The 13248-nt window shown below is 41.1% G+C and overlaps 1 protein-coding gene across 1 annotated transcript in view; it reads left to right on the plus strand.

The window, feature by feature from the left end:
- Window positions 1–13248, plus strand: part of LOC103139612 (CUGBP Elav-like family member 4) — a 77838-nt gene that overhangs the window by 24601 nt on the left and 39989 nt on the right. Inside the window, exon 2 of the mRNA XM_016672499.1 lies at window positions 13069–13210. Within this exon, the coding sequence (XP_016527985.1) occupies window positions 13069–13210 (142 nt within the window). The remainder of the gene's footprint in view (window positions 1–13068; window positions 13211–13248) is intronic.

Raw genomic sequence — 13248 nt, forward strand, 5'->3', positions numbered from 1 at the left:
CTTTAGTCTTTCCGCCCCTCATGGTTAGAGAGTAACACATTACCTGCTTTCTCTGCTGCTTTTTCTTGAGTCTTTCCTGAAATTTGGTTGTAATATATTAAGCTGCTGTGACGAGCTTTCCTCAAATATTGTATCTAAAAACACGTTTTGCATAGGTCCAGATGTAAATATATTCAAGGGGCGTTTAGGGAAACATCAACCCCTGTCATGTGTATGAAGTTTCTCAGTCACCTCTCATGTCCCTCTGTTTTGTGTTGGGATGAACGGTGTGAAATGCACAGCTCCGTTGCAGAGGATTCACCATCTCTCCTTTTCCTGTCTTAATGATTACCTGACCCTCTTTTGCTGAAAGTTGCTCTCTATAAACTGCAGGATTATTAGCTGAATTAATCAGAAACGGTCCCCACGCCTCTGCAGTGGTACACACTCCAACAGTTTAATACGCCTTGGTGAATTAATCTTCATTGGTGCAGACAGAGCGTCTGCATCATATCTTCTTTAATATATTCAACGGAGATATGCAATAGTGTGACGGGGCTGTAATTTATAATGCTTACAAAATATTGCAGCCGCAATCTCACTGGTTTGGACCAACTAATGAGAACCAAAACAAACTGCGTATCACTTTTAGAGCAACACAAAGTCCTTAAGCGATGTTATCCAGATAAAGATATCCTTTATTGTCTCCAACAATTGAAATTAGTCCTGTTCCACAGTGGTAAACGTAAAACATAGGAAAATAAAAAAACAGTTACTAACAGTTATAGCTGCAGCATCAGCAGGTTACAGAAATAGTTGCATAAAGAATAAATAACATGGGACATTTTATCACATGGAATCAGTGTATAGTCATAATATGTGGTGGCTCAACAGAGTTGTGTTCAGGAGTTTCAATATAATCTGAAACGATCTTAAAGTCAGACTTTGAATGTTTTTGCCAACCAGCACCCCATAATTCACTTTGACTTTTCATTTTTCATAATCCTCCCAAATGAAACTGGTAACTCGTCGTTTGAATGCAAATCATTATGTTAGCAATACTAGCTAGGTCGATCCAGAGTAGAGCAACAGCAGCAGTTTCCCACGTTCCTACTGGAATACGGTTGCAGTGTGACGTAATCTTATTTATTGACAACTGTGCCATCCAAGTGGCTGAAGGCTAAAAACCCAGACGAACTTTAGGGGAATTATGAAATTACATTTTGCAGCTAACTTTTCTCTTTCAGTTTCACAGCTTTAAAAAGACCCACGCTGAATTTCAGCAATCGAAAGCCTCATACCGAGAAAAGAAGCTGCAGCCGTACAAGGGCAGCTGTATCATTCTTTAATCAGAAGCTCTTTTATTACAACTCTTATAAAAATATTCTTTTTCTGCTCTCAGTGGTACTCATTTTCATTACACAACCAAAAGACCAAAACTTATTATGCCTTTTCCCCGAACACAATAAGTCAAGAATTTTTATCTTTACTCTGACCCGTTTCAACACTAAATTGAAGAGTTATCTAAGGTTTAACATTCACAAAAATCTAGCCAGAACATTCCTGTCTTAAGGTCAATCTTTAAAAGGGAGAGGAGGGGAAGGGGGGCGTAAAAAAGCATTCCTGTGTTTATTGAGCAAAGGGTGTCCTTGGTCAACCCTTTCAGGCGGAGATAAGTGTTAACAGAACCAAGGTGGAGGGAAACATGGGAATTTCTATTGACTGACTGAAATTGGACAGCCTCAAACGAAGTTTTATGGCAACGTTTTTGCGAGTCGGAGCTGCAGGACTTTTGCGGCAGAGCTCGTTTTAATGGCATTGACTCATTTCGGGCTCTTACCAAGCTGAAATATTTAAATGATCACTGGGAGTTGCGCCCCGTCTGTGGCGGGGAATAAAAGAAGAGGAAGAGAGAGCGAGAGGGTGGGGAGCTTTTTATGTCACTCTGTTACAGTGCCTGAATTAATAGGCACGAGTTAATTAGAGAACTCTGCGCAATAACATTGTCCCCCAAGTTTTGGAGTCTTGGGTGGCATCAGGCGGTGCATGATGGTTTAAAAAAAAAAAAAAAAACCAATTCATGTGTCCAATAACGACGCAAGCGGCTAATTCATTTAAATGTAGTAGAACGGTAATTAGTGTCTGAAGAGAATGGGAAGAGTAGAGGTTCCCCGGTTCTGGATCGGAGCCGCCAATGTGACAAAGGTCAGATCTGCAACTAGAGTTAAACATTGCGTAATCAGTGCAATCATCAGACTTTACGTTGCAGCCGCAGTGGGGGGGGATCTTTTGTCTCACCCCACTGCTGAATGTATGTATCTTTTATTTACAGCGAATGCGGTTGGCTTCCAGCAGCTCTTGGCGAACATGTGCTTCCCTCACAGCATCGTTTAAGTATTTCAGACAGTTTGAGACGGACTGGAGCAGTTAGCTGTTGGATTTTTTTCAGTAAAGTTAATGTAAATTAAAACCCCCTTAAAACGCCAGGATTTTGGGATGGGGGTGGGTGGGGTGAAAAACCTTAATCAAGAACAATTTCAGAACTTTGTTTTGGGTAGGACTTTATCAGCAGGGAGCGTCTTGATTTGGAAATATTTGCTCATTTTTCTTTGAGCTTATGTATCTGAATGTATTTTCAGGTCGACTCTGGTCTGTACATTGACCAGGCTATTCCAAAACTTTAATGTTCTTCTGATGAACCAATTATTTCCTTGACTTGGATTTTTTTGTTTTGTTTTGTTTTTTGCTTTTCGAAGCTGCTATGCTAAAAGATTAATTTCCTTTAAATTTGTTCTTTTTATCAGAAGGTTGAAAGAACTGCCTCCATCTAATCTTGGCCTCATTTCCAGCTGAGGATAAACAGCTTCAGAGCAGGACGCTGACGCCACTGGGCGTCACCGTAACTGTGGCGTCATTATTATAGCGTGCAGCGTTGTTTTGGGTTGTTGTTTTTTTTTTTTTACGTGGAATTATGGCTAAAAAAAAACTCAACCTTTGTTTTGTCTCTGTGTTGCAGATTTTTCCATGTTTTATAAGACTTGAAATTATTTTGTGCAAACTATATAAGGGCTATATAAGGGCTTGGTTGTTTTAGTCTTCCCTCTTTTCACTCCACTCCATACCCCAGATGTATGAAGAATGCAGAATTGTTTTCACGAGGAATTCCTCCTTTTGTGTTGCTGAAGACCTGTTGCCATCTTCCTGACCTTTTCTTCTCATTTTCATTAATTTTGTAGGGATGTTTTTTTTGTACCCTTCTCCTGAGTGATACCTTCTGACATTAAGATCCCTCTGTATTGAAGTTCCCTGCTGATGCTGGCTTTTGCTGGTGATTTTGATTGTGCTGTTTAATTCTGAGCACAGCCACAACATTAATTGTTTCAGTTTTCTTCATTTTTATTCAATTGCACACATTACTTCTTTTTTTTTAATTAAACTGTAACACTACAGGTCATATTGAAATTGTAAAAAGTTCCTAAATGATTTATCTTGGTGGTGTTATTTTACGTCAAACGTTTGCCACCTTAACTGAGGTGCGTAGATGTTTTATATCCACCACATATTTTGGCGTCAGCCACATCACTTTTTTTTTAATTGACGTCCTAATGAAACATGAAAAGCAAGTACTTCACAAAATATTATGACCTGCCTCCTTAATTATTTATCCCTTCAGAGGATGATTAAAATTACATTTACGAGTTTGATATAACGGAGCAGTGCATAAAACTGCTAGTAACCATACATCTGTGCTTAATTGTTCTAAACAAAAAACAAAAAAAAGATAATCGGTTAATCCCAATCAAGGGAGTATTCGTCCCAAGACAACTACAGGCTCTACTGCTTTAAGCCCCTTGGACACGAGGCGCCTTTAAGGCGAAGATCGTTCACTTTCAGTTCAATTGAATCCAAGCGAAGACGCCGAACGATGACACGAGTCTTACAAGGACCTCCAAGCAAGCGAGATCAAGACTCAGCAATGTCACAGTAAGAAACAAGCAGAAAGGATGAATCACAGAAAAAGAAAAAGAAAAAACTTGAAGGAAAAAGAAGCTGAACGTTAACTTTGAAAATAACAATATGAGACATGACCTATTTTAATGCGCAGCGGTTAAAAAAGGTTGAAAAAAAAAATCGCATCCCACACGGCATCCTTAGGAAAGCTGCGCAGAAATGTGCAAGAAAAGTTTTGAATCTTTTTTTTTTTTTTTGCAGCAGCAGAATGATCTCACACAGATTCCTTTATTCTGGAGAAAGAAAATCCCACGTTGGGAAATTATTGTTCTTCACAAAGTCACTGCTTGCATAATTGTTGGCACCCCGTACATTAAGCAACTTAAACAACTCGGTTTTACCAATAAGGCAGCACTTCACCATGTTCAGTAACATTTCTGAGGGCTGGATCACATAAAGATCGGATTCAAACATCCCTTTCACCACCGTAGGGATCCCCGTCTCCCATCCTCCAGAGTTACCATCCTGCAACTTTTAAATGCATCCATCACACCTGAATCAAATGAATGGCTCGTTACCAGTCCTCTGCAGCGCTGAATGACATCCTGATGAGGGAATTCAGCCGTTTGATTCACTTGGGTGCTCCTGCTCTGTTTTGTCCTGGCTGCTTGTGTTCAGTAACTCTTGCAGATTTTCTGTGGGATTTAAATCTGGGCACTCAAATGCTCGTGGATGAACGTTGACTTTGTGTACGTCTGTAATTCTGTAAGTTCGAAAAATGTGGTTTGGATCATAGTGACGATGAAGACCATAAGTGTCGACCCATTTTCAGATTATTGCCAGGGAATACATGATTTTAATTAAAAATGCTCTGGTATTTCAAAAAAACATCAGGATGTCATGCATAAGATGCTGTTTTACATATTTAGGTTGAAATTGTTTTGAGTTTTTTTTTTTTTTTTTTTAAATGCATCTTTACCGGGAGTGATAACAAATCCTCCAAGAGCCAGTAGCACTCTTTTATAAACATCCATTAAAAACTGTGATTTGATGTCAAATATATGATAACACACAGAGTACGAGAATCTATGCAGTTGGCAGAAACTGTAGAAAGAGAAAACTAGCTAAGCTATGTCTTTATGGTTCCTTGCAAAATCGCCCTTTAAGTTTTATTTTTTAGCTTTTAAGTGGCGGCCCCAACACAAAGAGCATAAAGGTGAAGTTGAAGAAAGAGGATGCATGGTTCTCAACACTTTTTGCATTATAAAATACGAAAAGTGTGGCTCGCAAATGCATCGAGCCGCACTTTAGTGACTCAGAGCTGCAAACTTGTGAGGCTTTTTGGAGGGATTTCTCTTCCAGGTTTCTACCATGTAGACTACAATCTTCTAATTTGCAAAATAGCTCAGGCTCAGTCAGAGTGAATGAAGAGCATCTGGGAAACAATTATTCATTAGGTTAAGTATTAATTGGATTTGGATCTGGATTTTGACAGAGTTAATCCCTCACGTGAATATGCTTGAATTTAAACAAAGGTTGGAATGTCTTTATGTGACTCGCAACTAACGACAATTCAAATACAGCAAGAGTATGACTCGCATTATAATATAATATAATATAATATAATGTAATATAATAGGAAAATTAAAGTCCAAAAGGTCTTTTATTTTTTGGTGTTTAATGAGACGGTGTGTAAAAAAAAAAAAAAAAAGTTGAGGGTCTATGAACACTTTTCATTGGCGCTGGAATTTTGTAACATAAAAAGTTTTCCATAATCGACTTTTCAGAGCACTGCGGGAAAGGTCAGCCCATAAAGTCAAAATGTTCAGTAGTTAGCAAGGTCAGCGCTGAACGCGGTCCGGCACATCTGCCGTTTGAAAGAGGCCTGGTGACAGTTGGTGGATTTCTTTCTTCTTCCCCCACCAGAGTTATTCAGCCTCCACCGTTCCCTCGCTGCTTTTCTTTCATCTTCTCTCTTTCCCTTTCCCATAAAATTTTTTCTGTCTTTCACTCTTTTTCTGCATCTCTCTCTCCCTCTCTCTCTCTCTCTGTGGGTGTGTGTCCCTTTAGGGTGTCTGCAGCAGTTGAGATAAGAAGCGAGTGTAGGACACAGGAGGATGGTGTTCACAGAAGCTAGGTGATCTTATCTGCTCTACCAGCCCCCCCCCTCTCTTCCCGAGCATCCCGTGCTGTTCTGCTTTTCCTCTCTGCTGTTCTTTTTCTTTTTGCTCCTTTGCCCTTCCTGCTCCCTCCTCCTCCCCCCCTCTCTCTCTCCCACCATCTCTTCCTCTCGTCTCAGACGCACGTTCTCTCAGATCCCCTCTGCGCTACTGTTGATTTGAATTTGAAGTGATGGGAAACTAAATTGGCAGCATTGACAGCAGAAACAAACAGCTTATCTCTCTCTCCTGGGCCAATGCAGGCCTTAGTCAGATACCAGAGCCACTGCCAGCATCTGACTTGTGACAATGATGATAAATTGAACGTTTGTTGACTGTCACTTTTAATGCGTGCATATGTGGAAGTGTGTCAGCGCGTTGGACTCGGCGCCACGTGCACGTGCATTCTTTTTGGCTAATGGCTCTTTGTGAATCACCTTACTGGTGGAAAAAAAAAAAAAGTGCTATTTTAGGCCTGTCAAGCTGTGTTATCTTTAGCGTTATTTCTAGATTCAACCGGCAAGCCCCCAGGAACAAAGAAGCCTAAAGATACAACTTAAAATTGGCTCATTGCTAAGGTGTCAGCTTTGTGTAGCTGCACCGGCTCGTCCTTTGATGTAGGTGTTTCTTATGCTTGAATGATTCATAGATCAGAGTTAAGTGGCTTACCAAATAAAACATGCATCAGTCTGAAAGCAGTCAGGTAAATGGACGACTGAAAAAAGAAGCTTATGTATGAAGGGAGGAAAAAAAAAAGAGGGAGACCTTCAGAAGACCTGCAGAATGAAAGGTGGCTCCAGATCTCTGGCCTCTGCTGCATATCCAGCCGTACGACTTGAACCGAACATAATGCACACGGATCCATGGCAGACTCGTAATTAGCAGACTGTAGGACCGTGTCGCCTCGCCGCCTTTTTCAAGCACCGTTTTGCTGTGAAACCTGCTCTATCTGCTGCTCTTAGGGGAAGATATTTACTTTCTTTTTTCACTGAAAGTTTGTTTCTAACCACATGTTGTTTATTACAGAAGCAGACATTAGAGCTGTCTGTGGCCATACAGTGCATATGAGCCTGTATTCACCCGGACGGTTTGTCGTTAGTTGTTATCCCCAAGGATTAAAATATAAGTTGCACTTAGGCGGCTCAATTTTGTTGTTTATTACTCTGAACAGAGATTCATCAGAAACGCAGTATGAGATTTGTTTGAACAATTTCAATCAAAATAATCAAAGTTTTGGTTTTTTTGTCATGTTTTTTCTCAGATCAGTGTAATCTCAGATGGCTGCATGTTTTGCATGAAGACATGGTATTCGGAAGACCTTGGCGATATAGCAAGTTATTTCAGCTTTTCCATCTACTTCAGCCTCTCCACATTTCCTTTTGAGTTCTGAAATCAGCCAAGCATTTTCATTCACTCCACTGCTGCTCACTGGATAGTTTCTCCTTTTCAGGTCATTTTTCTATGAACCCAAGATATGGTTGTGCATGAAAACTTCAGTGGCTCAGCAGTTTCTGAAGTCCTGTCTCACACCAACAACCAAGTCTTTAATTTTTTTTTTTTTTAGAGTCACCTAAGTCCCTTCCTTTCTTCCTCATTCTGATGCTTGGCGTAAGAACTTGTTGACGCTTTGAATTGAAGGCATTAAATCGGCCGGTCCATTACTCGTCTTGGCGACAAGCAATTGAAACGGTGTACCTAATAAAGTGGCCGTCGAGTTCGTATGCGTCTCTGCTGTGTTTCGCTTTAGATTTATTTGACGCTACTGAACTAAATATGTAATATCTGGCTATTAGATGAGTCCCTGCGCTCACTGGCAGCAGACGTACAGAACTGCGTGATCGTATAAAATCATGCAGTTGCAATAATACTGGCAATATTGCGATGACAGCATGAGGCGTGATAAAACCGAGCTCTGCCTCCTCTTTTTCACATCTGTGCTTCTGACACTACATCATGTTTTCAAGTGGGGGCATTTACTGCTGCTTTATAAATGCAGAAATCAGATTTACAACGCCACATTCGGGCACAAAGCTGAATGCTAGGTGAATACATTAGCAGCAGAAATGCATTGTGTAATTTGTTTAGAAAATTTTCGGTTGTCAGAGCTGATTATGAAATGTGTTTACAGTCGGAAAAACTGTGGCAAAAGTGAAGCTATCAAGCTCCTGTAATGTCTATATGTGTGATTTTGAAAGGTTTCCCGCTGATGGAATTTACAGACTAGGAAGTGTGCAATAATTCAGGCTCAGTGTAATTGCACAGATTTTGTTACAGTTTTATGTTTTTTTTTTGTTTTTGTTTGTTTTTTTTCCACACTTCCTCGATAAGACTCAAGTCTTGGACTCTCTATTATTCTAACTCATTATTCGAAACCAGGGGCAACCAAAGTGCTCCCCGGGAGGCATTTGTGACTTTGCAATTCAAAAACAGTACAAGTGTGGCCCGCCAGCGCAGGTGATTGATGCAAATGGAGAGCTTTTTTTTTTTCATTAGCGAAAATTATTAATGATAAATTAGAATTAGATTTATTCAAATATGAATTAGCCACACCTTTTTTCCCCCTTTCAATTTAAAAATAAATAGGGCCTAGTGACTTTTATTCAAAAGGAGACTTTGGTTCAACTAAGTCTGGTTTCTAAATAATGCTTTAAAAAAATGACCGAAATTCTAGTCTCGTTTGCTGGGTGTGTGTGTGTTTGGGGGTTTTTTTTGTTTTGTTTTTTTGTTTCTTTTTTTTTTCTTTTCTTTTCCTTTCTTTTCTTCTCTTTGTCGGAAGTGGGGAGAAAATAGGTTTAGTTGAGCCCCCCCAAAAATTGCAAAATGCTTTTTAAGTTGTGGATAAGCAGCAATATACGCATTCCTTTCCCACAAATGTTGTTGTATTATATTTTTGTTATATTTTTGGCCTGTGAATTCTGTTAACTTGACAAAACGTTTGGACTCCAGGGCTCTAAACCGCTCAATTGAAGCTCATGGCTAGCCGATTCGTTGTCTTGTCTGCCCTGGTTTTCTTCTTCTTCCCAGCAGCTCCAAGATGGCAGCAGAAAGCTTCCCCAGTGCACAACGCCGCCACTGCCATGTTTCACACTGGACTTGTGATCAGTGTCATGCGCGGCGCACAGATCAGCCGTGTTCATACTGGAATTAAATTACACACGGGTGTATTTTTAATTACTGTAAGTTAATATCCTTTATGATTCTTGTGCCACTGGTGGCCTTTATTCATAAGCAGCTGGTGAGGAAGGAGGGCAGCTGGAGAAACGAGGAAGACATGCAGCAAATAGCCAGGGGTCAAATCGGGGGCAGCTACGTTGAGGGCTGTAGCCTCTGCACATGGTGCGCTTGTTATGTTGCACTCTTAGACAGTTTAGCAGACTGTATTTTATTTCAGAGTATCAGCATAGAGGGGAAGATATTAAGTCATTAAAGACATGATTTTCCTCCTATTTCAGAGTTATTTGCTTCCTTTGATTTGTCTATTCAATTAAATCACAATAACTAGACATGAAATTCAAATTCATCTTCCAACTTTTAAAGTGCAAATTCAGGTTAAATGAGGACGATCACAGCGGTGCTGCTTTGACTGGAATGACGGATTCGCTCCTGCTTTCCGTGTTGAATGTATCGGTTGCGGTGGGTGCCTGCACCCCGAACATGTGAGTGAGTGTCAGGCTTTTGTGTGTGTGTGTGTTTCCTCTGGGACGGCGCTAGCATGTAGCATTAACGCGACAGGCCCTGAGAGGACGAGAAGGTAGCAGAGCTGTCAGCGGCCGGCTCCCACTCCGCCTAATGAGAGAGAGGGCCGTTAATTAAAAACACCAACAGGCAGCGCTCCCCGGTGTCCCACCATCAGGACGACCCGGGGTTAAAGACATGGAGCATGGAGGATGGCAGGCATTCTGCTCCCACATTCAGTATACAGTCCTAGACTTTTAACAATAAATAGCCAGGGGTATTCAGAAAGAACAAAGTGAAGCCGAAATGGGAAAAGCTATTAGAAGGCCTTGCTTTCTTTAAACTGCACTGTGTTTGTGTCTTTGGGGGGAAGAGGTCTATGATAATCGTCTAATGTTTAGCCCTTGATGTTTTCAGAGCAAACTGTGGTTCTTTTGTATCTTTGCGCTTGTGTTTGCTGCATGGCAGCAGGGTGTTTGCCGAAGCCTGCTTGCAGATACGTCTGGTTAAAGAAATGAAAAAAAGTAGAAGAATCTGTCAAAGCCTAAGCATGAGTTGTTTTTTTCCCTGTAGTTTTAAGGTTCTTTATTCACTGAGAGATGTATTCCTTTGAAAAGCATCAAACCTGAAGACTTATCATATAGAAAGGCAACATGCTGATAGCCGTTTTTAGATATTTTAAAGAGTTTTCACAGTGTAGTGCAGTACAAGGTTTGTGACAAGATGGTGCTTGCAGTGGGGTTTAATAGAACGATTCAAACCTTTTGTCATGTACGGAGGAAGACTATAGCAATACTTTGGGGGGAAATCAAGGAAGCTTATTATCTGTTTTCACAAGCCAAATAAAAGCTTTGCAAAATGTCCTGATGTAATGTTTTTATGCTGGGCTAACACTAATTGGTCCTAAACGCCAGCGTAGGATTGTCTAGTTAAGACTTGGTAAGTATTCTAGATCTCGTCAACTAATGCACGAATCAGAAAAGCTTTCAAATAGCCCGTTAGCTTAGCACCTACGGCAAACTCCGAAGTTGTCACCGACCTCGAAGTCATCAGCGTCAACAGTTTTAACCAGCTGTTGTGTTCTCATAGTTTGTACAAATCATACGATCCCTGACTCTGTCACCCTTTCTTCTTCCAAGCCGTTACTGGAAATGTTGCCACACAAATGTTTAGCTTCTTTGCTGCAAGAGCCGCCTGCAGAGAGCGCTGCATGAGACGCAATCAGTACAGCTACTTATACAGGAGTCACCCATCAGAAAACGAACTTTGCCTAAATTGCAGGCAGAAACTCGGGTCAAGGCCTTGAACTGGCATGGCTGCCGAAATGAAACGTAATCAACTAGGAAGGCATGTAACGAAAACATGACAAATTTCACCGCTTTAAATAAGCAGAATGTCATGTAAAAGTAGAGACTTTTCTGTTTTTCCATTTATATCCCAAAGTATGTTTTACGGCGTACTTGAGGTGAAATACAGTGGCCCTGGTTCTTTCCATTAGGAACTAGTGGTTTTAGACTAAAGTATACACCTGTTAAAGTTATTATGGGATGGTCAGTTGTATCTGCTTCAGCTGGCTGGAAATAAATTATGTCATTTGAAAGAAAAAATAAAAATTGGTCAATAAGTCCAAAAACTTTCTTTTGCTACATTAGTAAAATATAATACTTTTTCCAGTCTGTAACATAAAAAAGTACAAATGCAACAAATGGTAGTTCTTCCTTGAAATACTTTTCAAGCATCTAAATTTGCACAGCTGTGAGTCAAAACCGACGACTCAAATCCCTGGACGGAGTGGGGGAGTCAGAGGTTCACTCTTATTAATGTTGGACTTTTTTAGACAGAGATAAAACTATATGTTTTCCACTGTTTATTTGGTCTGAGAGTAAAAAATATGTCAGTTCTGACTCTTGTGCAGTAATCTCACATTTCTTTCCTTTTGGAACCCAGAATATAATATGCTGCTCTTGAAGTTGTGAAAAGATATTCAGTTTATTTTCGAGTAAGTCATTATGGACAGCAGGCAGCAGGTGACCAGCCAACTGAGAAGTCTTTGTTCAACGTCAACCCAGCACTGCAGCTCTAGAACCGCTTCCTTTCTTACTACAAAATAAGAGTCTCAAACATAAATACAACAACCTTAAAGCAGTCACCTTCTTACTGGGAGCTGGTAATATTTAGCTTAGGTGCACATGCTGACAGCAAGTTCTCGCGCTGATGAGGAATATCACAGTGTTTTAATGTTTAACACCACTAGATTGGACCAAAATAGACTAAATGAATTAAGAGGACACGTTCTGCGGAGGGAAGTGAGGTCGGAGGGGTAAACAAACCAAACACCTGCTGATGCAACATGAACTGAAGCTGTGTTGTAACACTGCTGCCTATTGTGCAGCAGCTTTTGTATGTGTTTTATTAAACTGTCAAACACATGAATCATTAGCCCTGATCTGCAGATTGACAGGTTGTCAGCTCCGACAGTCTCTGTCAGCGGGGCGGGGAGCGGGAGGGGCGGCGGCGGCGGCGAGGGAACACTACACGTTCCCCGCGGCTTTGTCGTCTTTCGTGCCTCCTGCATCTCCATCTTCTTTCCACCCCCGCATGTCAACCCAGGTGCTAACAAAACCGAGGATTGTGGGTAGTCTCGGAGCATATGGAGCAGGGAGATGACGGAAAAATGGAGGGAGGAGCGGAGGAGGGGGCCTCGGAGCGAGAGAGAGAGAGAGAGAGAGAGAGGGAGAGGGAGAAGCTGTCAGGCTGTCTATCCCTGTCACAGCAGCCAGGAGGGTGCGATGGACAAATGGATAACTGCTATTTCAGACTGCCAGGGAGAAAGCTTCGTCAGATTAAAAGCGTCGATTCTGGCATGGGTGCTCTCACACAACAGAGCACACAAATCGTCACACGTCCACACAGTCTCTTTTTTCTTCTTCTTCTTTTGCTCCCATTTGTTCCACAGTAAAATGTGTGTGGGGGGGGAGGGGGAGGGGCAAACAACATTCTGTTTATTCAGTCATTAGATTGTAGTTCATTGTGCACAAAACACCCACAGACATAGACAAAGTGAATTCCCTGTATGGACAGAGTTTCAGAGCTGTAGCTGCAGGCTTTCTGTGGTGTGTGTGTGTGTGTTTGTGTGTGTGTCATATTTGAGTATTTTTTAATGACTAATACAGACTTTTTCCTTTTTATGTTTCTGACGAGTTAAGGTAAAACATAACCATCTCTCTCTGCTTCTTCCCTTTGCTGTTTGTGTGTGTGCGTGTGCGTGCGTGTGTGTGTGTGTGTGTGTGTGTGTGTGTTTTAGGCTGTGCCTTCCTCACCTACTGTGCCAGAGAGTCAGCCCTGAAAGCCCAGAATGCATTGCATGAGCAGAAGACCCTGCCAGGAGTAAGTCATACAAACAGAAAGCAGCTACAATCTGACACAAACACACACTTTTGTTTTTTGTCTTTAAAGCATGCAGCAGCATGCTTTAAAGACAAAA

The sequence above is a fragment of the Poecilia formosa genome, unplaced genomic scaffold (genome assembly GCF_000485575.1).
Source record: "Poecilia formosa unplaced genomic scaffold, Poecilia_formosa-5.1.2 Scaffold62, whole genome shotgun sequence".
NCBI classification, from domain to species: Eukaryota; Metazoa; Chordata; class Actinopteri; order Cyprinodontiformes; family Poeciliidae; genus Poecilia; species Poecilia formosa.